This window comes from Cervus elaphus, chromosome 11 (genome assembly GCF_910594005.1).
Source record: "Cervus elaphus chromosome 11, mCerEla1.1, whole genome shotgun sequence".
Taxonomy (NCBI): domain Eukaryota; kingdom Metazoa; phylum Chordata; class Mammalia; order Artiodactyla; family Cervidae; genus Cervus; species Cervus elaphus.
The window spans coordinates 93,008,068-93,032,878 of record NC_057825.1 but is presented as its reverse complement, the minus strand read 5'-3'; the positions used below and the strand labels follow the sequence as shown (position 1 = coordinate 93,032,878).

The window sequence follows — 24,811 nt, the reverse complement described above, 5'->3', positions numbered from 1 at the left end:
CTAACCAATTCACTTAAGAAGCTGAAACAGGAGCAACAAAGCAAGCTCAGGAAACAAGAAGGAAAAAAATAAACGGTGAAAATCAATGAATGGGAAAAAAACAAAAAATAACAAAATTCATAAGCTAATTCTTTGAAAAGATAAATGAAGAAAATTCTGGCAAAACTGGTAAGGAAAGAGGTGAGAAAGAGACATTATATATTAAAATAGACATATATACAATGAAAAGGGGGGAAATTACAGACTAACAAAAATAAAAGAATAATGCAATAACCACTTTCAAGCAGTCTTGCTAAGACACCAAATCTACATTTGATCAAGAATTGAGTTTAAACTACCAAATTACAGGAATACAGAGGACAGATCAATCTAGAGATGCAGTCTTGGGAAACCCTAGGCAATGTGATTTCTTCCTAAGAGAGGGAAAACAGAGTTGGAAAGGAATAGAAGGTTATGAGAGATTAGAAAACAGGCAACCAAGCCCAACATATAGATTTTGTTTGGATTCTGATTTTTTTTTAAATTTTAATGATATTTATGAGACAGTTGGAAGTTTAAACACTGGGTTTTTGTTGACATTGAGAAATAGTGAATATTTGAGGAGGAGATGTTGGCATTATGGGTAGACTGAAAAAAATACTGAAGCATTTATAGTTGTCATGATAAAACGTCTGAGCTTTGCTTCAAAATAATATGAAAGGGGATGAAAATGGAGGTATAGACAAAATAAAATTGGCCATCAGTAAATAACTACTGAAGCACAGAGGATGCAGAATTCTGTATATGTTTACATGTGTAAGTGAAAAAAGGGAGAAAACCACCCAGCCTTTTTTGTGAAATTAATGTAATTTTTACTTAAAAGCAAATCAGGACAATACAAAAGAAAAAAAATGACGGCCCCATTTCACTTATGAATGAGAATGCAAAAAGTAAAATGCCAGGTGATCTCCATCCAATAATATACTAAGAGATATGGTTTACCCCAGAAATAAAGGAAGACTTTCCAGAGAATGCATAGTGCTATTCATTACAGTTAAGACTAAAGGGAAAAAAACCATCATCTCTTTCAATAGATGCAGAAAAAGCCTTTAATGTACATCTATTGAAGTTTTTATAATTAAAAAATCTGAGCAAACTAGGAATAGAAAAAAAGAAGTTCCTTAAATCGGTACCCCAAAACTGACATCAAAAATTTTTCTTAATGGAGAAAATTTAGGCACATTTCTTTTAAGATTGGGAAGGAGACAAAAATGTACTATTACTGCTACTATATAGCAGTGCTAGAGATCCTAATCAATACAGTAAGAAAAGAAAAAAGTTTTAGCGATTTGAAGGGAAAAATAAAACTGCAATTATTTATTTAAAAATATGATAATCTGCATAGAAAAACAACAGAACAAACAACCTATTACAATTAATAATAAAACTAAGCAAGGTTATTAGAAATAAGGTCAACATACACAAATTTCTAACTTTTTTCTACACCAGTGCCTCCCAACAAAGAGTGATTTTGCCTTGCAGGTAGGATTGATAATTTGACAAATCAATTTTAAAACGACACCAGTTTAAGTTGAATTTTAGATAAGCAATTCATAATTAAATCCTGTACAAAAACATTAAGTGTTAGTGTTTTATGTGAGAATCCCACTCCAACAGGAATTTTGGCAATGTCTGAAGACATTTTCAGATATCAAAGGGAAGGGCTGCTACGGGCATCGATGGTGTAAGACAGGGATAGCACTAACATCCTATAACACACAGGACACATTCTTTTGAAAAGGATTATCCAGCCCCAAATCTTAACAGTGCCAAGGCTAAGAATCCCTGCAATAATCAACCAGAAAATATAACAAAAATCAGGGATTATGCACAAGTGTAAACTGTCTCAGTTCAGTTCAATCGCTCAGTCGTGCCCAACTCTGCAACCCCATGGACCACAGCACGCCAGGCCTCCCTGTCCATCACCATCTCCCAGAATCCACCCAAACTCATGTCCATTGAGTCAGTAATGCCATCCAACCATATCATCCTCTACTGTTCACTTATCCTCCAGCCGTCAATCTCTCCCAGCGTCAAGGTCTTTTCAAATGAGTCAGCTCTTCACATCAGGTGGCCAAAGTATTGGAGTTTCAGCTTCAGCATCAGTCCTTCCAATGAACACTCAGGACTGATCTCCTTTAGGATGGACTGGTTGGATCTCCTTGCAATCCAAGGGACTCTCAAGTCTTCTCCAACACCACAGTTCAAAACCATCAATTCTTTGGCACTCAGCTTTCTTTATAGTCCAACTCTCACATCCATACATGACTACTGGAAAAACCATAACTTTGACTAGATGGACCTTTGTTGGCAAAGTAATATCTCTGTTTTTCAAAATGCTGTCTAGGTTGACCACAGCTTTCCTTCCAAGGAGCAAGCGTCTTTTAATTTCATGGCTGCAGTCACCATCTGCAGTGAGCCCCAAAAAACAAAGCCAGCCACTGTTTCCCCATCTATTCACCATGAAATGATGGGACCAGATGCCATGATCTTAGTTTTCTGAATGTTGAGCTTTAAGCCAACTTTTTCACTCTCCTCTTTCACTTTCATCAAGAGGCTCTTTAGTTCTTCTTCACTTTCTGCCATAAGGGTGGTGTCATCTGTGTATCTGAAGTTAAGATATTTCTCCTGGCAATCTTGATTCCAGCTTGTGCTTCATCCAGCCAACATTTTGCATGATGTACTTTGCATATAAGTTAAATAAGAAGGGTGACAATATACAGCCTTGATGTACTCCTTTCCCAATTTGGAACCAGTCTGTTGTTCCATGTCCAGTTCTAACTGTTGCTTCCTGACATGCATACAGATTTCTCAAGAGGCAGGTCAGGTGTTCTGGTATTCCCATCTCTTTCAGAATTTTCCACAGTTTATTATGGTCCACACAGTCAAAGGCTTAGGTATCAACAAAATTCACAAAGCCTCTATAAGAAAAAAATTTGAAACTCTGAGAAAAGATTGTAGTACACAGAGAGACATTCTATGTTCTTATAAATATTCAAAAGGTCAATTCTACCCCGCAAATCAGTAATTTCATTGCAACTCTAAACAAAATGTAAGCTTTTTCTTTTCTGGGATTTGATAAACTTACTCTAAAATTTATACGGGGGAATAAAGGACCATGAATAGCACAAATTTGGAAAAGAAAAGGAGGACTTGCCCTGCTAGGTAAAGCACTCTAGATAGTCCTGGTAATAGAAAACGTCTGTGGTTCAAGGAAAAATAGTGGTGTAAGGACAAACAAAATAGATCAATGGGGCAGAAAGGAGTCCTCAGAAACATACCATCAGGAACTTAATATATTCAGAAGAAGAGTTATGAATCAGTGAGAAAGAGTAGGCTTACTAAGGACACAAAGGAAAAGAAACACTGCACTTTACCTGATATTACACAGAAAGATGGACTCTCTCATGGTTTTACAATAACCCTTAAAAAAAAGTAAAACTATTAATAACTTTAATAGAAGACAATATTAATGGGATAAGGGTGAGAAAGGTCAAAGTTATAAAACATAAAGTAAAAAAGAATTGATGGGTTTGGTTTTTCCAAAAGAAAGGATTCCTAGTCAACAAAAAATACAGTGGACAAAATTAATAGATTGGGAGAAATTACATTCAATACCTGAAGCCAATAAGGGACTGATAATCTAGATTAAATAAGAGACTCCAGCAAATCAGCAAAAGAAAAGAAAGAACCCTGGTTGAAAAATCAGCAAGGAAAATGACCAGGCTATTAACTGAAGGAAACATAAATAGAGTTGTTGAAAGTCATAGTGGAGAAATGTAAATTAAAACAATCATATTATCTCACTTTATACTAAGCACATTAATAAAATGTAGAGAACAAGATAATTTGCCATTAGGGTTATTAATGGCTGGGGGTAGCCTTTTAGAAGAGTAATTTGGCAAGACAGGATCAAATTAAGCAAATACACAACATATGATCCAGCTCTCCTGCTCCTGGGTGGGTACATGCCCAGAGAAATAATTACAAAGATAATTAATGTGCAAAGCTGCTGGTTGCAGTGATGTTTGTATAGCTGGGCTGAGTCAATCCACAAGTCTATTACTGGGAGCACAGGGGGGAAAGCACACAATAGGATTTTTATGCAGTAACTGGAAGTAATGACTCAAATGCACAATAGCAGCATCCATGAGTTTTGTTTTGTTTTAGGCAAAAAGTGATTTTTTTTTAGCCAATAGCATTTTATAAATTAAAAATCACGCACACGAGACACACAAATAAGTTGCACATCAATACAATAACATGATTGCCACTTGTTAGAGAAGAATGGGCAAAAGGATAAAAGGTGATAAGAAAATAAAAAAGCAAGAAAGGTCCTTGCAAAGACTAGAAAATGTCTTGAATGGTGGGGGGCGGGGCACGGGCAGTGGGCATTTAAGTAATCTAACCTACTGCCCCTGGGGCCCAAACCAAAGAAAATGCAGCAACAAAGAAGCAAGAGAAAGGTAAGACAAGCTGGCAGAGGCTGGAAAAGCTATTTCCAAGCCAGATACAACCTGGGTGCACTGTCCATTTGTTTGAAGGAAACAGATTTCCCCAGTGGTGAGGAACCCTACGGAGGTGGGAGTTGTAAAGGGAGCAGCCTGAGGGAAATCTGTCAGTATGGGTGGCCCAGGGGATTATAGGGTCTCTGAGTGCAGAAACCTGAGATAACTTTCTTCTGAGCATCTTCAGTTCAGACCCTCAGTCATGCCCAACTCTTTGTAACTCCATGGACTGCAGCACGCCAGGTTTCCCTGTCAAACACCAACTCCTGGAGCTTGCTCAAACTCATGTCCATCGAGTCAGTGATGCCATCCAACCATCTCATCCTCTGTCGTCCCCTTCTCCTCTTGCCTTCAATCTTTCCCAGCATCAGGGTCTTTTCTAATGAGTCAGTTCTTTGCATCAGGTGGCCAAAGTACTGGAGCTTCATTTTCACTATCAGTCCTTCAGTGAATATTCAAGACTGATTTCCTTTAGGATGGACTGGTTGGATCTCCTTTCAGTCCAAGGGACTCTCAAGAGTCTTCTCCAACACCACAGTACAAAACCATCAGTTCTTCAGTGCTCAGCTTTCTTTATGGTCCAACCCTCACAGCCATACATGACTACCGGAAAAACCATAGCTTTGACTAGACGGACCTTTTTGGCAAAGTAATATCTCTGACTTTTACTATGCTGTCTAAGTTGGCCATAGCTTTCTCTTCCAAGGAGCAAGCATCTTTTAATTTGATGGCGGCAGTCACCATCTGCAGTGATTTTGGAGGCCAAGAAAATAAAGTCTGTTACTGTTTCCATTGTTTCCCCATTTGCCATGAAGTGATGGAACCACATGCCATGACCTTAGTTTTTTGAATGATGAGTTTTAAGCTAGCTTTTTCACTCTCTTCTTTCACTTTCATCAAAAGGCTCTTCAGTTCCTCTTTGCTTTCTGCCATAAGTGTGGTGTCATCTCCATATTTGAGGTTATTGATATTTCCCCTGGCAATCTTGATTCCAGCTTGTGCTTCATCCAGCCCAGCATTTCACATGATGTACTCTGCATATAAGAAGCAGGGTGACAATATACACAGCCTTGAAGTACTCCTTTCCTGATTTTGAACAGGTCCATTGTTCCATGTCTGGTTCTAACTGTTGCTTCTTAACCTGCATACAGGTTTCTCAGGAGGCAGGTAAGGTGCTCTGATATTCCCATCTCTTGAAGAATTTTCCAGTTTGTTGTGATCCACACAGCCAAAGGCTTTAGCATAGCCAATGAAGCAGAAGTAAATGTTTTCCTGGAATTCTTTTACTTTTTCTATGATCCATTGGATGTTGGCAATTTGATCTCTGATTCCTCTGCCCTTTCTAGATCCCGCTTGTCCATCTGGAAGTTCTCAGTTCATGTACTGTTGAGGACTAGCTTGGAGAATTTTGAGCATGACCTTGCTAGCATGTGAAATGAGTGTAATTGTGCGGTAGTTTGGACATTCTTTGGCATTGCCTTTCTTTGGGATTAGAATGAAAACTTAACTTTTCCAGTCCTGTGACCACTGCTGAGTTTTCCAAATTTGCTGGCATATTGAGAGAAGCACTTAAACAGCATCATCTTTTAGGATTTGAAATAGCTCAACTGGCATTCCGTCACCTCCACTAGCTTTGTTCATAGTAATGCTTCCTAAGGCCCATTTGACTCCGCACTCCAGGATGTCTGGCTCTAGGTGAGGGATCACACCATCATGATTTTCTGGGTCATGAAGATCTTTTTTGTACAGTTCTTCTGTGTATTCTTGCCACCTCTTCTTAATATCTTCTGCTTCTGTCCTTTATTGAGCCCATCTTTGCATGAAATGTTCCCTTGGTATCTCTAATTTTCTTGAAGAGATCTCTAGTCTTTCCCATTCTATTGTTTTCCTCTATTTCTTTGCATTGATTGCTGAGGAAGGCTTTCTTATCTCTCCTTGCTATTCTTTGGAACTCTGCATTCAAATGCAAATATCTTTCCTTTTCTCCTTTGCCATTTACTTCTCTTCTTTTCTCCCCTAATTGTGAGGCCTCCTCAGACAACCACTTTGCCTTTTTGTATTTCTTTTTCTTGGGGATGGTTTTGATCACTGCCTCCTGTAGAATTTTATAAACTTATGTCCATAGATCTTCAGGCACTGTATCAAATCTAATCTCTTGAATCTATTTGCCTCACAAGTAGGGTCAATGGGAGACACTGCAGAAAATTAGAAAGAAGTCAGGTATTTCTAACCACTTCCCACCCCAGCTCTATGGTTCTAGCTTCTGACCCAGCCATTAGGATAGAAGTGGAGATGTTTGATGTTGCTAATCTCTGGGTTGCTCCTCTACACTGTGGAACTTCTCAGCTCTACTATTACCTCTGTAACCAAGTCCCTGTGTTAAAATCTGTTTGAATTAACTGTAGTAGATTGTCTTCCTGACCAGATCCTGGTATGAGTTAGGCAGACCCCTATTTTGTTATTTTAAGTCATGCAATCACAAATACCCTTAAAGATAAATCTTGGTCTCCAACTATGTGTATTTCCTCTCACAGATTCCTAGAAAAGTATACAGAACCCTGTTTTTTTTAATGGACATTGCCTATTCCTCTCCTAAATGACTGTACCTTGCACTTCTACCAATTGTATATAAGTATGCTCCTATAAGCTCACCAATTTGAAGTCAGAAAAATAGGGTCTAATTTTAATTTCTTTTCCTTCACCACTAGCAAGTTTGAATTTTGTGTTCTGCCTATCTATTATTCTGTTAGCCTTTATCTGCTCCTTTTTCAGTTATTGGCAAGCAGGGCCATGTCAATATCATCAGTGGGTATCACTAAGAACTTGTAAGAAGTTTATTTACCAGGTTTGTATTTTGCTTATTAAGGAAAGGGTTTTTAAAGATGGTAAGGAGAGGATAGAGGCAAGTACTTTTTAGAGTTCATATAAGTAAGGGCTTTATATCTTGAATGTGAATCATATATACCTACAGAGTCTAGCCAGAGTCCCTGAGGGTTCTGCCTCATCTCAGCCAAACTGCTTAAAACAGCAGACTGCCACACCAGCCATGGTTTCAGCGGTGCTTGAAATCCAGGGGCTCAAACACAGCCTAGGAAAAATCATCTAGCTCCCCATTCCATTGGCACTGTGTTTCTGGGGTGAGAAATATCTGGGATCAAGGCCAAGTGTTGGCCATACGCCTGTCAAGCACGTATAGTCAAAATCAAAACACTCAGCAATTACTCAGATGGGTTAGGAAATACTAATATGCTTTAAAGATGACTGCACTCTTGAAAAGTCTCATGAATCACACGTGGAATATTTGAAAAATGTTAAAATTTATTAATAATAGTTAACATCACACAGTTAATCGAACTAGTTCTTTATTGTACATGACAACATCTTCACTAGACTGAGTGCTCAAGGGTGTGAGATGATCTGCTATTGAGCACATCACAGTCAGAGATTGAGAGTCAATATATCTACACAGGCAAAGCAGCGTCAGCAAGGAACTATCACCTATCTGTGGGAACACAACTGTTCAAAATGCGTTTTCCAGCATTCCGTTTTAGAAGCCACACACACAGCTCTAACTTTTAAAAATGTGCAATTTCATAGATGGTGCCTAATTTTTCAAGTTTAAAAGTTAAAGTTCACTTCTATTTCTTGGGCATCCCTTAGTGATACACAAATCTAGACACTGTTCTCACTACAAGTTTGATAAATGTGCAAAATTTGGGTTCTCTGAGTTGTGTAGTTCCATTTTTATTTTGATCCTTGTATCCTACTCAACATTGTTAAAAGGCCTTCCCCTCTTTATTATGAAGTATTCAGGTTTAATAAAAATATTAAAATGATTTAATATTTTAGGGCAGGAGTGGGCTCTCAGATTCAGGATTAACTGCACTCTAAAAAGTAGGGTCAGGAAGGTTTTAGGTCCCTTCCCCTCTCCAGCCAAGCAGTTTGAAATAAATACTTCTTGTAAAAACAGCTCAGCCTAGGAAGTCTGTGGACAATATCTCTTATAGAACATTTACAAAACAAACCCAGGGTGAAATCTGCTAGAAGCGTACAAATCCACCAAATGTGTTGTCCCTGAAGTTTTGTATGTTTGACAAATAGTTTGGTTTTGGTTTGCTATCAACGATTAGACCATTTTGCAAATATTTTTGGTGGCTTCCTTTATCTTGTTAGAGAGGTTTAAAATACTACTAACTGCCCTAAGAATGAAGATTGCTAAGCAGTATATTTGAAATGATTCGTTTCCTTTGTTAATATCTCATGTAATATTGTGTCAGACAAGTTTCTAGACTGAGCAACCATTTGGTGTGGTTTCTTCAGTCCATAGTCCCAACCTCCTTCACAGTATCCCCAGACACCTTCCAAGTTTCTGAGTCTGCAGGGAAAGGAGGAGCTGCTTGACCAATCGCTCGTTTTAATGATGTTTTCCTTCTCTTCCTGGAGATGAATGAGGTATTTCTAGTAACCGATCAGTATATCTTCATCTTCCATCCTTTAACTACATTGATCTATTGAGACCCTGTGTATTTATAGACATAGCAAATTAACATATAAATACATTACATACAGAGGATCATACAGTGTCAAGATGAAGGGGCAGATGTACTTCATGAACTAAATACATTTCAAATATAAATTAAAATGAAAATACAGTGTTTCCACTTCTGCAGGAAAAAATTTTAAAACAGACCAAAAAGTCTTCCCGCTCCCAAAGGTCCACTGCTTATTGATGACCTGTGAACCCACTCCCAGGACTCTAGGCTTTGGTTTTGCTTGATCAGTTGCAGGATGCTTTGATTCCAGGAACAGCACCCACTGGAAACCACGAGGCAAATGCTTATAGATGAGGTTGAAGAGAGGCTGCCACATGGCTATCCATGGACTTCCCCTCCATTGCTGCCCCTCCCCCCTGCCTATGGGAGAATCGGGCTCAAGTCAGTGGAAACCTCTCAGCTCTCTGAGAGGAGAAATAGCACCAACCTTCAAGCTGGGGGATGCTTTCCACCTAGAAATGTCACGGTCAGGCTTCAAGGTGAAGCAAACATATTTTTTATTATTGTCCCCATCCTGTAGGATTATACAGGGACATGGAATTTGGCCAGGGGGATTACTAAAGATTAAATCTTTTTTTTCGAGTTTTAAGAAAATCTGTGGTAACGGTTGTGACAAGTGTGAACAAATCCTTACTTCAAATTGTATTTATCTCAGGAGGGCCAAGGCTTGGGTACCAAACTCTACAATGAGTAGACAGAGACAAAACCTAGTCCAATGAGGTCCTCTCTGCAAGGAAAAGCCAAGCGGTCTGTTTCTGACACAAGGGGAATGGCATCTTATAATTTAAAGCAGGAAAGAAGGGAAACCAGAGGAAGTCCTTCCAATTGCAGGGGCTCTACCGTTGTCCAGCCTCTCGGATGCGGCAGGCCACAGCAGTGATGAGAGCTGCCCCCTTCCCACTGCCATCTTCTGACTCCAGGAAGGATACATCACATTTTGGAGCCAAGTCCTTCACCGTCTCATGCATGACTTTGGCAAAGCTGAAAAAGTTGGGAGGAAGACAGAATAAAATACCTTAGTCATGATAGATTTGTGTCCTGAAAGATAGGGCCCTAAGAAGTGATGCTAGAAACCTAGAAATAATTGAGATGGAGAAGAGGATGATAGCTACCATATTAAACACTATGTATTGTGTTTCAGAAAACTCAGGTTTGGAGAGACTAGCAACATGCCCAAATTCTATGTCACAGTGGGCAAGAGAAGCTAAGTGAGAAGTTAAGATTCAACTCTAGGACAAAAGCCTGAGATTATGGCCAGCTGTGTTCTTAAAAGAGCAGTCATTTATGCACGCCTTGCAGAAGTGCCTGTTTATCAGTTCTAGAGGGGAGGACCAAGTCCCATACACGTGATATTCCATTTTCCAGAGATATTAACTCATATCAGACTCATGTCTGACCCCAAATTTCATTAAAGGCAAAAGGAGCAGACTTAGGAGGGTGTTGCTGGGAGATGACAAGAATCAAAGATTCTTCCTGATTTGGGAGTAGAGAAAGAGACCATTTGTCATTATCTGCCCACAAAGGCAGGGTCCAGTTGCTCCTCCCCATTGGCAGAGCTGAGAACAGAGGTCCTAACATCAAGCCCCCATGCTAGTGGCTGGACTTCTGTCCCACTCCCAACCCTCACTTGGGACTGAGGTTCCTGTTTTCACAAAGACACTGAACATCAATAAGAGAAACTTAGAACTTCTCAGGGTCCACTCTTTGCACTAACTGTGGACTCTGGGCAAGCTTCTCAACTCCTTGAAACAATCATGGTGACACAGGTGACAATTCAATCAATGGGTCTCTCCATCCTACCTTCTGCCCAGCTCTGTTTGGGAAAGAGACTGAGGTATATCCTGATTTTAAAACAATTTATTCAAAATATGTGCAAGTGAGAGAAGAAAGGAGAAGAGAAATAGTGATGAGAGGACAAAAGGGGGAAGAGATGGACAAAGACCGGAAAAGGAGTAAAAAGAAAAGGGAATTCAGTATTTCCATACTAGAGATGAGGGTGGCAAACTTTTTCTATAGAGGGCTAGACAGTTGACACTTTGAGCTTTGTGGGTCACATAGTCTGTTGTTAATAGCTGGAAGCAGCCATAGACAACAGACAAACAGGAGGGCATGGCTGTGTTTCAATAAAAGTTTATTTATAAAAACAGTTGTGGCTATAATCTGCCAATTCCTACCCAAGACTATAGAAAAAAATGCTCCAGATTTCCAGCATACATTTACTAGAACATTGGCAGAAGCACTGTTTGTAATAGTCAAAATCTAGAAATAACCCAAATGTTCATCATTAGGATAAATTATAGCTTAGTCACTCAAAGGTTACAGCCCTGAAAATTAATGAACTATGATTGCAGACTTCAGTGTTGATGCATCTAAAAACCAAACATGCAGTGTGAGAAAAACCAGTCACAAAAGAAAAGATGCCATATGAGTCCCCTTATGGTAAATTCAAAATTAAGTCAAACTGGGACTTCCCTGGTGGTCCTGCGGCTAAGACTGCGCTTCCAATGCAGGGGGCTCAGGTTCGATCCCTGGTCCAGGAACTAAGATCCCATATGCTGCTCAGTGCAGCCAAAAAAAAATTAAGTAAAAATGAACACTGTAGATGCATACATAAAATATGGGAGAAAAAAAGTGATAGACTTACACCTCAGCACTTACTCATGATGGGGAAAATGAAGGGTGCAACTGGGAGGAGCTCACAGGGGGCTTCCAAGCTGGATGGTAAAACACAGACCTACTTCTAGTTATTAATCTTTAAACTATAATACATGCGCTACACACACTCTTTGGAACGTCCGATAATTTGCCATAAAATAAAGAGAGAGAGAAAGGAAAGCAGGGAAAGAATGAAGAGATGTGGGAGAAAGATGGGTAGGAAGAGTGTAGGTCAGGCACTCACTGAGGGTGTAGCTTGTAGAGGGTCCCGTCCACACCCACTGTCACTCTGAGGGTGTCCAGCCCACGGTTTTCTCGGATTTTGTCCACTACGGCGGCCATGCCTGCACCACAGAGCTGAGCTGCCCGTCGAGCCACCACGGTGCACACCTCCTTGACGATGATGCTGTCGTCACACGTGCTCTCGAGCCCTAAGTGATGTAGGATGGCACGGACCTGCAGCAGGGCCAGGCAGTCGCTGGGGCAAGAGGAGACGGCCAGTGGTCAGTGACGTACCGAGAGGGCCTGAAGGCTTGCCCCTCCAGGGCCTGGCTCCTTCATCAGAAGCAGTTCTGGGGGACCTGGACTTCCAAGGGCTAGGGGTAAAGGCTACCGTCCGTGAGAGATGGTTCCATTTTTAAACTCAATTCAGGAACTAGCGCTTATCACACTGGCCCACATGGACAGGAACACAAAGAAACAGCCCCCTCTGCCACTTCACCCAGGCAAGGGGCACACTGCTGCTGCAAAACTGATACTCAAAAGGAAATTCACTGGCCATGATTCCACTTATTTGGAAACAGCAAAGACAGTGATGATGCTAATACACGACAGCTTTCAGTTGCAAAGCCCTTTCCTGTCCAGTCTCTCATTGTTCATAGGCCAGCAGGACAAGCACCAACAACCAACATTAGATGCCTGTTCTACTCCCCCACTCTGGGCAGTCTGAGATCTACTTGTGCTCTATTTATAGAAAAAAAGAGACATGTAAACTAGAACAGTATTCTGTCTACCGGTGCAGATAACTTAGGGCCCCCCTCATGTCGGCTGTCCGGTTCTTGCTTTTCAATATGCCCGAGAGTAACATTAATGACACAGCGCTAATTTTCAGAAGGCTCTGAAACTCAGCATTCTAATTTAGAGCAGACTTCTCTCCCCCACCATTAAACTGGAGGAAGAAGGCCTCCCACAGGATGCCACTTGATCCTGGTCGCCTTATTACTGCAGCCAGCGGTTAAGAAGAGCCTTCTTGCCAAGCACAGGTGCTTTAGTGAGTTATCTTCCGCCATGCATTCCCATTTACATTCTGTGAGCAGCTATCTTTCTTTCTACTTTTGAAATTGGCCTAGAACCAGCAATACTGCTTTGCACAGGTTGATCCAGTTTATGAAAAAAATCATGATTTTTCACAAGAAATATCACATATTTTCCCTTAAAATGCCAACTGTTCATAAAGTGCTTTAAAACAACACTATATAGATATAAACACGTTAGCTCCTAAACTGATCTTTATGTAAGCCACACCCTGATCTTACCTGAACTGTGAAAATCCCAGCTAGTCTGTCCACGAAAAGGATATACAGTCCATCCTACTCCAGGCCCTAAATTCTCACCTCTCAATCTGAGACAGGAACTTGGTTTCAAAGATTCCCCTTGTCTTGAGCCGCTCTGAGATGCGGCCACGGAAAAGCAGCCCACGCTTGGTGAAATCGATGAGGATGTTACGAACAATCTCGCCCAAGTACATGCCGCTGATCATTTTCTCAAACCTGCAATGCAGGTAACGTTCATGGAGGTTAAAAAGTGTAGGATGTGCTGAGACAGACCAGCCTCCACTGCATTAGAAGGTAGAGAGCATACAGATTCCCGTTGGTGGAAAAGGAAATGCTATTTGACTCACTTAGGCAGGACTCCTGGCGTCCACATGTACTGACTCATAGCGTTCAGTAAAATGTGTCCTGAGACCCAAGGGGATTCCCTGAATTGACTCCATTTAATGGGTTCATTTTCCTTCCAAGGCTTATTCCTGACTTCTCAAGAAGGAACTCACACCAAACCCCACCCCACTTCCAGAAGGGTAGGATGCTGAATCTTAATCCCTGATGTTGCTGAGAATTTAGCATGCTTTCTCTTTAACCTAATCATTTATTGCTTAAATAACTAGCACTAGCTGAGAACTAAACTGGCAAGAGAACTAAATATGACTACTCAATAGCTTGAGGGTCTTCTGGCTCTGCATAGTGCCTTTAAAAATATCAACATTCTCAACTTCAACCAAGATTCCATCATCGCTTAATCTTGTCTTACTCCAGCCTGTTTTCTTTCATTAATGTTGTCTGGCTGGTTCCTGGAGGCACTTTAATCTGTGACCTCTACTATAGACAAATGTTTGCAAGGGATATTCTGCAGAAGTATGGTCCCTGGTTAATCCAATTAGGAAACACTACATTCAACCTCTTCCTAATGGGACCCCACCACACCAAGGGCTTGGTGATGCTGGGGCTGCCCCCTTGTCCAGTATGACAACAGAGGATGCTACACACAGGATGGATGGAGAAAGCCTTGCTCCTGTTCGCTTTCTGGTCCGACCTGCCCTGCCCCAGCAATGCTTCTTCACCCTGATGCAACAAGTGGTTCAACTGTCTGTTTTTCCTGAAGTCCGACACCTAGGCTTTAACACTTTATCTCACCTGTCCAGTCCTCACAGTAGAAGCTGCTTCCTACATGTATACTAACTTCTGTGCTACTCAGCAACCCCCTTTGATCTTTTCATCCCTCTAAAACCTGTGTGACCAACTCCAATTCTCCTTGCAACATAACTGTTGTGATTTTGTCTTCCCAACTGGACTTTGAGACCATCATAGTTCAGCAGGACAAAAAGAACTTAACCCAGAACTTCCCAGATGTATCTGACAAGAAGCCCTTTCCAAAGAAATCTCTCCTGTTAACATCTCAAGAGAATGAGCATCCTGCGCTTTGCTGTTGTGGGCGACTCATCACTGTTCAGTTCAGATATAAACATACCAGAGCCCACATGCAGCTGGGTGCCTACCTCTGTCTGCCAGGGTTGAGGGAGAGCTCATCCACAGCTGCGTCAAATTCTGTGCGGAAGTCATCGAGGCATCCGTTGTCCCCGAAGGCCCCCCACTCCATGTTGACACACATCCGCCCCTCTTCCCCTTCCACCAGCTCCACATTCCGCATCTCCTCCATGTAGCAGGCATTGCTGCCTGTGCCTGCCAACCAAGAGACGTCAGTCAGGGCCTCCCTCGGCACCGTCTCCCCCCATCCTAGGCTATGTGACCCCACAGGGGAAGGACAGCCCAAATCCTCACCGACAATGAGGCCGACTTCACAGTGAGGGTCTTCATAGCCACAGGTCATCATAGTCCCAACTGTATCGTTCACCACGGCAACCACGTCCAGGTCAAACTCCTGAGAACAACAGCAGGTCCCAACCCCCAAATTAGCCACAATATTGCCCCTCAGACACTTGCAAGGAAGATTTAGATGTGTATAAAGCTTATATAAAGAAAGCTGAGGGCCGAGGAATTGATGCTTTTGAATTGTGGTGTTGGAGAAGACTCTTCGGAGTCCCTTGGACCTCAGGGAGATCCAACCAGTCCATCCTAAAGGAGATCAGCCCTGGGTGTTCATTGGAGGGACTGGTGTTGAAGCTGAAACTCCAATACTTTGGCCACCTGATACAGAGAGCTGACTCATTTGAAAAGACCCTGATGCTGGGAAAGATTGAGGGCAGGAGGAGAAGGGGATGACAGAGGATGAAATGGCTGGATGGCATCACCGACTCAATGGACATGAGTTTGGGTAAACTCTGGGAGTTGGTGAAGGACAGGGAGGCCTGGCGTGCTGTGGTTTATGGGGTCGCAAAGAGTCGGACATGACTGAGCAACTGAACTGAACTGAACTGAAAGCTTATATAGCAGGGCTTATATGCTCTGCTCGAATGTCACCTCCTCAGAGACCTTCCCTGGTTATACTATTTAAAAGAATGCACTTCCCCAGCCCCACTCACTCTGTCCTCACCCAAATTCATTTTCCTTCATAGCACAAAAGCACCTGACATTAGCTCACGGTTTGTTTACAAACGAGAGCTTGCAGCCATTCCTGAATCCCCAGTTGCCAAGAGCAAGGCTTGACAGACCATGGACACTCACAAACTGCTGAAGGACTAGAATAACTATCCCTGTGACCAACACCACTGCAGTTAGCAGTCCCCCCGCTTTTGCACCCACAGACCCTTCAGGCCTCACGCTGCGCCTCTCCTACCTCCCGCCGGTGGATGGCCTCCTTCAGCAGCATCACCACGTCCTCACCCTCGCAGCCGGACGCCTTGAAGCCTTTCGTCCACTTCAGGAGGATGCTCTAAAAATCACACACGGGCAGGGAGGTGGATATCAGAGAGGGACTCTTGGCTCATTCTCTAGTTGTCAACCTCACAGGTTATCAGAGGCCCTCTGAAAACCAATCACCTCACCCACAAGTTATTCTGAACCTGTTTCACCTACTAGCAGGGCTGACTATGCACCAGGTATTGGGCTAAGCACAACACATGTGTTACACCATTTAATCCTCACAGCAACTGTATGAAAAGTTTATCATTATCATGCCCATTTTACAGGTAACTCTGGCCCTGGAGTAAAGTGCCCAAGGCCTGCAGCTTGGAATAGAGGAGGCACTCACCCCCAGGCTCACCAACTCCAACGGAAAGGCTCATAAGCACCACACAACTGCCCCTGCCAAGGAACTGTTTCCTTCACCAGGAAAAACACTTTGCCCTGAACATCACACAGAGGGGTCAGTTTGTGTCTCTGAATTTTCAGACTCCACTACGAAGTGAATAAGTAGTTACAGGGCCTGCTGAGTTACAGGGCCTTTCAGGAGCAGATATATGAGGGATATATGTGAGGAATATGGGGGACTGTTTCATTTACTGTTCCCCGGCTCCCTCTGTGCTGCTTCAGTCCATCAGAGAATGGGCATCCAGGACGCCCAGACCACTCTTGAGAGGCCTGAACCCACAAAAGGGCCATGTGCCCACTACCACCCACTGGCATGGTTTCTCCAAGACTTGCTTGGTTTCTCACAGCCCAGGAGTTTGACATCACAAGTCCCACTGTGTTCAGATCCCAGGAAACTCAGAAAAACCAAGTTCAATCTCAGTAGCGACCTAGTTTACACGCCTATATCCAAACCACTCTGATTTTCTTGTTTACAAATTAGCTTGACATCTCTGATGAAATTTTGTGTTTGGCACTTCCAAGCATTTGGAATGTTGAAATAACATTACTGTAAATGGTCCTTAAATAATCTGGCATGCAGAGGCCCCAGCAGCTGGGGAGAGCTGCCCGTGGCCTCCAGCTAAGCCAGGCGGCTTGAGGCCTCTGGGCTTCAGAACCTGCTGATGTCCCCTTCAACAGGCTGATCTCAGCAGAGCAGAACCCAACTTACAGAGAGAACAAAGACAGAACCCAGCTTCTGCTTCTCTTATTCTTAGCTTTCACAGTTCTAGACTGAACACCTGCTGCTCACAGAAACTTAGAACATACGGCATAAATGCAGTACAATGACCTGGAATTTTACAATTCAGGCATGAAAAGAAACAGCTGACATGTCTTGCGGGCCACCAGATAAATATATAAGCATATATATATGCATATAAGCATATATATATATACATGCTATACTTGAAAAGTATGTTAAAAATATTTCAGTAGAAGAAGTATACTTGAAAATCTGTTAAAAATATTTCAATAGAAGTCTAGAAGCATATAAACTGGAATTTTTTTATCTTCCTATTAATCACATTTTATACATTTCGTATTATAGAGATTATACTTTTCTTAAAAATATTATTTTGGTCTTAACACCAGTGTTTTCCCAAATCATTGAGACTCCTTCCAAAACACTAGTCGTTAATATGAGGCAGTGAACGACTCATGACTTAACTACTTCCCAACTGCTGAATAACTTAGTTTGTTTCTAATGACTGTTATAATAAGCAATGTTTCATTAAATATCACATAAATATTTATATACATGTTTGATAAGTACTTTTGGTAAACTGATGCAAATGAGAAGGCTTTGAAAACCAATGCATTAATACTGAAAAAAATATGTTGAGACAAAGAAGCTGGAAAAACTAAAAGCAATCCTAGACTAGTTAACACTGGACAAATGTTAACAGATGTTGGGAAACACTGGATTAGGCAGGGTTTTTACCAGGACTTCTAACACCTGACCTATGCCAGCATTGCACACGGTAAATTTAACTCTCAGAGGGGAGGCCTAGGAGGCGTTTACAAAATTCATAGGCGACATAAGGTCTGCTGTGAGAGCACCAGATCTTTATCCCCTGCTTCACTCATCCAAGGCAAGCTGACAGGGAATAAAAAGCAAAGGTGACACTCAGGAAATATGACATCCAAACAGAGGATGGAATGAAATGTCCTGAGCCCAAAACAGGGGCCTCAGGAACAGCTGAGCATAACTGACAGCATGGACTCATGTGTCAAGAAACTGGAATGAAATCATGGCTATATGACCTGCAAGATACTTGGCATCTCTGTAGACCTTGTTTTCCTTTCTGCAAAATGGGCACACAAACACCTACCTTCTCTGGTTGCTGTGAGGGTTAAATGACGAAACCTAGCAGAGTACCTTGCACAAAATACTTTTTAAAAATGTCAGTTGTTGATATTATTAGCATTGTCATCATTAACCCAAAGATTGTTACCTACTTGACTCTCACCAGCTCTGACTTGCTCATTCCCATCAACAAGCCCTCCCCCATGATTGATCACTAATGCCCTTCTTTTCTTCCTCTCGGGTCAGCTTTCTCCCTTGCTCTAAAACCCTGGCTGGTTCAAGTTAGTACAGCCCACAGGAGAGCCCTCTGGGAAAGCACTGTTACCTCGTCCAGGCTGTTCTGCTGGCAGGGGAAAGAGAAAGTGAAACCTAGAGGCAGGGACACACCCTTCATGCCCATGTACTCCAGGAAGTCTGCAATGCACTGGACGATGTGGTCAAAGAGCTGTAAGGAGAAGGTGGGCTCTGAGTGGGGTGGTGGGTGGGGGCGGGAGGGTGGGCAGGCCAGGGCAGGCTGCACCCAGCAGGGCCTGAACACCGGCTCTGGGCCTCTACCCAAGAGAAATGCCAGCTCAGGCACATTCTTAGGTAAGGCCAGCCAGAGCCCTAACCCACCTATTCCTCCCCAGGACCACGGGTGAAAGCAGAGAAAGCACTGTCCCCCAGGGTGAGAAGGGGGAGTCTCCTGGAGCCCCTCCCAGGGGTGCGCCCATCTTACCTCGTCCCCTGTGCCGTGCATGACCTCCTGTGGGATAGAGTAGATCTTGTTGTGCATCTCCACTCCGCGTCGCTTCCCGTTCCGTACACGCACCAGCAGCACCCGGAAATTGGTACCCCCAAGGTCCAAGGCCAGGAAGTCTCCTTTCTCTGGAAAATAAGCCCAGGAAGATAATTTACTGGGCTAAAGAGAGTGACAGTCACTTTCCCCTAATGGGGAGCTCTCCCAGGAGGCCTGGACAACCTCGGGATAATAGACAGTGGTTTAGTCACTAAGTTGTGTCCGATTCTTGCAACCCTATGAACTGTAGCCCGCCAGGCTCCTCTGTCCATGAAATATCCCAGGCAAGAATACTGGAGTGGGTTGCCATTTCCTTCTCCATGATAGACAGTAAGCTCCACCTAATGATAAAGAAAATAAGGACCCCAGGATTAGAGATTTCCTGGCTCCTTCGTGGTTCTCAAATGAATTCAAGTTGCAGGATCCCAGGAATTACAATGAGCTCCAGAACACAAAAATGGTGATATGGTACACTCCAAAATATCCAAACATGCCACCTGTACAAAATCAAAGGCGACCTTACATAAGGTTCCAGAATACAGAAGAGAGAAGGAACAATGGAGTCCAACTCTTTAAAGAAAACTGAACGGAAATTTTTCTAAATGAGAAAACCCTCCTTTGTAGGACAGTCACAATGTACTACATGCCTCAGTCACAGTTTCCATGCAACCGTCAGGCAGCTGCAAGAGGGAGGCACTGCATTCCCCTCTACAGAGGAGCGAGACCTGGATGGACTAGGGTGCAACAATACAACGTGTCCCTGGTAGCACAAAGCAGCCATAAATAATATGCAAGCAAATGGGCATGGTTGTGTACTAATAAAACTTTATTTGTAAAAATAGGCAGTGGGCTAGATTTAGACCATGGATTTTAGTTTGCCAACCCCTGACCTTATAAGATCTAACCCTGGAACCAAAATGCCTAGAACTGAATCCCAGCTCTACCATCTTCTAGCTATGTGAGGTTGGGCAGGTTCCTTAATTTCCCTGTGCCTAGGCTTTGTGTAAAATATAATAGCTTGTTGACAAACAAAATTAACTATCAGTGTCTGTTAACAGTTGAAGATTAAATGAATTAATATGTGTGAAATGCTTAGAGAAGCGCTGGACACACAGTAAGCATTCATTAAGTACTTACTACGACCACTGTTGAGTTTTAGCAAAGGAGTACCTTGGTCGAGCTCACTGGACACCAGAATTTCCCAGTACTACAGCTGAAGAAGCACGTGCAACAATCTGACCTGAACACCTAATGCGAAGGCTGAGGGAGTCCTCTTGGAGTGACTGAGCCCTGTGGGCTGGGTGGCGGCCCTGCTGCGTACCTGTGCCATCAGGGGTGGCACACACGTAGGTGGGCAGCATCTTGACAGGGGCGATGGCGTGAGTCTCCTTGCTCAGACCTCGCTCCATCTCTATCTTCATCCTCCTCTTGACCTCCAGCAGCTGCTCACGGCTCAGCTTCAGAGACTCCAGGGTCTTCTGGCGGGCCCGGTGCTGGTCGGCCAGCCGATAGGCCACCGCCGTCACCATGGCGGCCCCCTTGCCGCTGCCATCCTCAGAGCGGAGGAAGCGGACGTCACAGTCGGGCACCAGGCGCCGCACGGTCTTGTGAAGACGCTTGGCAAAACTGCAGTCACAGAGACGGTGTAAGAGTGGGCTGCCCACAGGGAGGGCCAGTGGTACAAAGGGTTGGGGCAGTAGCTCACCACCTCAGCCCAAATGACACCCTAAACACTCTCTCCCTACTCTTTCCCAGGTTGGGGGTCACTGTATGAAAGCTCAAAATATTTAACCACAACCACCCTGTGAAAAGGGAAGGACCCTTCTGGGAAGCCACCATCTCCTGCACAAACTCCAAAAAGACCCCCTCCTCACAGGCCCCAGCTCCTCTGCCCAACTTATCAGCCTCAGGTGATTCTGACACCAACTACTATTCATGTTTCATCATTTCAGCAGATGCTGCCTAGGAAAGACCCAAAAAACAGAAACGTCAAAATGATCTTCTAGACTTTGGCCTCTCTTTGGCTGATTTCTGCCAAGAACCCCAGAGATGTCTGAACAGCTGAGGATTTGTGTGGTGGCTGCTTGGAGCCACGGTCTCCAAGGCCTTTCTACTCCAAGTGTGGCCCATGGGCTGGCAGCATCACTGGGTGCTACTAGAGACACAGGATCTCAGGCTGAACCCAGACCTTCTGAATCAGAATCTGCCGCTTAACAAGATCCTCTAGTAATCTGTGTGCACTTTAAAGTTTTTGAAGCACTGGACTAGGAGCCTAGGGCATGGAAGGGCTGAGACCCTCCACATTCCCCTTCAGTTAATGAAGGGCATTGACCTGGCATTCTTATTAGGTGAAAATGATGAGCTAAGTGGGTACCATAGAAAAATATCTTTCAAGTCCCAACTGAGATTTGAATATTTAAGCACTTATGACCAAGGGATCAAAACATAGACGGCAGGGCAGGATTAATTCAATACCCAGGTGAGCCAGATAAAGCTGGAACTGAGAAAGTACAAAAAAGGAGCCCCTAGAAGCCCGGAGAGCTCCGAGGAAAGCCTCCATCCATGCCGAGGAAACACACTTCCAGCTCCCACTTGCCCAGCAGGGAACTTTCATTCCACAAAGAACCTCGATGCCGTGGTCCATCTCCGCCACCCCCACAGTGCAACGCAGAGTCCCTGCGGGGTCAGGCCTCGCAAGGCCCCGCGTGCTGACTCACTGGGGGTGCTTCTTGTAGACAGAGCCGTCGACCCCGACAGTAGAGCGCAGCCGGTCCACGCCCTTGTTCTCCTTGATGCGCCGCAGCACGGCCGCCAGCGTGGCAGCGCACAGGCTGGCTGAGCGTGTGGACACGATCTGGCAGACCCGATGAGTGGCCACGCAGTCCTCATGTGTTGGGTCCAGGCCCAGCCGCACCAGGATCTCACGGGCCTTCCGGATGCCATCCTTCTCCCTGGGGGACAGAAACAGCATGTGAGCTACCATAGCCGGTGGGAGGGAAGATGTGTGCCCACAAAGAGAGCCCTCGGCCCCAGCAAGTGCCATGTCCCAGGGAAGGCAGACACCCACCTCACTGCTCTGCCCACCCATGGAGGGGTGGGGTGAAGAAAGAGGCGAGGAAGGCACAAGCTGAGGTCTTCCTTCCCCCCCGCCGCCCCCATACACACAGTCCTTCAGGTGCCCCTGTTTCCCCAGTGAGAACAACCAAGATTCCTTATGCACACACTACAGGAGGACAAGGCCCTGTTCCTGGGGCTTTACACGCCAAGTTGTGTGTATATGAGTTTGCTCGTCTCAGGACAGTGGGAATGTTGTCCCTGCCACCAACTATCTCTGACCACAGGAACCCAGCTGTGGAGCCCACCCTATTTTCTCTCTATCAAGCAGTCAGTCGGTTGCACTTCACAATGGAGTTGGCACTGCTTTAACTTGCATCTAGAGATGTTGGTCAAGGGTTGATGCTTTGAGATTAGCCCTCTTCTTAGGGGAACTAAGTGTCCACAAATACCGAGCACTGTCATCTCCTCCAAGTTTAACAAGCAGGTACAGTTCATTCAAGTATTCCACTAAACACAAAGTCATTGGGACTGTCTCACCGCTCCTGTTAGCCCCAAAATCATCTCCTCTCCACCATCTGGTGCCTGAAACAAGGCCTCCTCAAGTGATAAGTGGAAGTCTCAGGAAGAGGAAACCAGGGCTTCTCTGGCGGCTCAGTGGCAAAGAATCCACCTGCCGATGCAGCAGACACGGCTTCGATCCCCGGTCTGGGTGGATCCCACATGCCACAGAGACTCTAAGCCCATGTGCCACTACTACTGAACCTGTGCTCTGAACCCAGGAACCACAGCTATTTCGCCCACGTGCTACTGAAGCCCAGGAGTCCACGCTCCACAGCAAGAGAAGCCACCACAATGAAAAGTCCATGCACAGAAATGAAAAGCAGCCCCCACTCACTGAAACTCGAGGAAAGTCTGCACAGCAATGAAGACACAGCACAGTCAAAAATAAGTAAATAAAAAAAGCTGCAGCTTAAAAGGAAAAAAAACAGGAAACCAAGTCCAACTTTTCGGACATCGTTGATTGAAAAACAAAAATCAGGCCATGCTCACTCCCACTCCCGCTGTTCTGCGAAAATGCAGACCTCAACTCTAACTTTTGGAACTAATGGGGCGTCCAAGGACCTCTTTTTCTGTTATGAAGCAGGAGTCAGGATAGAGCCCTTTCTGAAAGTCGCCAGTAGGGAATGATTGTCTGAGAAGGTCCTACAGATAGCTGAGAAGTGAAAGACAAAGGAGAAAAGGAAGATACACCCAACTAAATGAGTTCCAGAGAACACCAAGGAGAGAGAAGAAAGCCTTCTTAAGTGACCAATGCAAAGAAACAGACAAAAACAATAGCCTGGGAAAGACTAGAAATCTCAAGAAAACTGGAGATATCAAGGGAACACTTCATGCAAAGATGGGCACAATAAAGGACAGAAGTGGCAAGGACCTAAAAGAAGCAGCAGAGATTTTAAAAAGACGGCAAGAATTCACTGAAGAATCGCACAAATGTCTTAATGATCCAGATAACCATGATGGTGTGGTCACTCATGAAGAGCCAGACATCCTAGAGATGAAGTCAAATAGGCCTTAGGAAGCATCGCTACAAAGTTAGTGGTGGTGATGGAATTCCAGCTGAGCTATTTCAAATCCTAAAAGATGATCCTGTTAAAGTGCTGGGCTCAATATGCCAGCAAACCTGGAAAACTCAGCAATGGCCACCGGACTGGAAAAGGTCAGTTTTCATTCCAGTCCCAAGAAGGGCAATTCCAAAGAATGCTCAAATTATCATACAATTGTGTTCATTTCACATGCTAGCAAGATAACACTCAAAATCCTTCAAACTAGGTTCAACAGTACGTGAGCCAAGAACTTTCAGATGTACTATCTGGATTTAAGAAAGGCAGAGGAATCAGAGATCAAATTGCCAACATCTGCTGAATCATAGAAAATGCAAAGAAACTCCAAAGAAATATGTACTTTTGCTTCACTGACTATACTAAAGCCTTTGTGTGGATCACAACAAACTGTGGAAAATTCTTAAAGAGATGGGAATATCAGACCACCTACCTGCCTCCTGAGAAACCTGTATGCAGGTTAAGAAGCAACAGTTAGAACTGGACAGAGAACAATGGACTGGTTCAAAACTGGGAAAAGAGTACGTCAAGACTATATATTGTCACCCTATTTATTTAGCTTCTATGCAGAGTACATATGTGAAATGCCAGGCTGGATGAATCACAAGCTGGAGTCAAGATTGCCAAGAGAAATATCAATAACCTCAGATATGCAGATGACCCCATCCTAATGGCAGAGAGCAAAGAGGAACTAAAGAACCTCTTGACGAAGGTGAAAGAGGAGAGTGGAAAAGCTGGCTTAAAACTCAATGTTCAAAAAACAAAGATCATAACATCAGGTCCCATCACTTCATGGCAAATAGATGGGCAAAGAAATGAAAACAGTGGCAGATTTTATTTTCTGGGGCTCCAAAATCACTGCAGATGCTGACTGCAGTCATGAAATTAAAAGACACTTGCTCCTTGGTAGAAAAGCTATGACAAACCTAGACAGCATATTAAAAGCACAGATACCACTTTGCAGACAAAGGTCCATATAATCAAACCTATGGT

General features: G+C 43.7%; 1 protein-coding gene across 1 annotated transcript in view; it reads right to left on the bottom strand.

Annotated features, from left to right (window-relative positions):
- Window positions 1–7,845: 7,845 nt before the first annotated feature.
- The window catches only part of HK2 (hexokinase 2), a 65,977-nt gene continuing 49,011 nt past the window's right edge, over window positions 7,846–24,811 (bottom strand). Inside the window, exons 9-18 of the mRNA XM_043918477.1 lie at window positions 21,860–22,093; window positions 20,464–20,768; window positions 19,083–19,231; window positions 18,690–18,809; window positions 16,046–16,141; window positions 15,091–15,190; window positions 14,808–14,991; window positions 13,369–13,524; window positions 12,000–12,233; window positions 7,846–10,081 (exon numbers count right to left, since the gene is read on the bottom strand). Coding sequence (XP_043774412.1) covers window positions 9,937–10,081; window positions 12,000–12,233; window positions 13,369–13,524; window positions 14,808–14,991; window positions 15,091–15,190; window positions 16,046–16,141; window positions 18,690–18,809; window positions 19,083–19,231; window positions 20,464–20,768; window positions 21,860–22,093 — 1,723 coding nt within the window. The 3' untranslated portion in view covers window positions 7,846–9,936. The remainder of the gene's footprint in view (window positions 10,082–11,999; window positions 12,234–13,368; window positions 13,525–14,807; window positions 14,992–15,090; window positions 15,191–16,045; window positions 16,142–18,689; window positions 18,810–19,082; window positions 19,232–20,463; window positions 20,769–21,859; window positions 22,094–24,811) is intronic.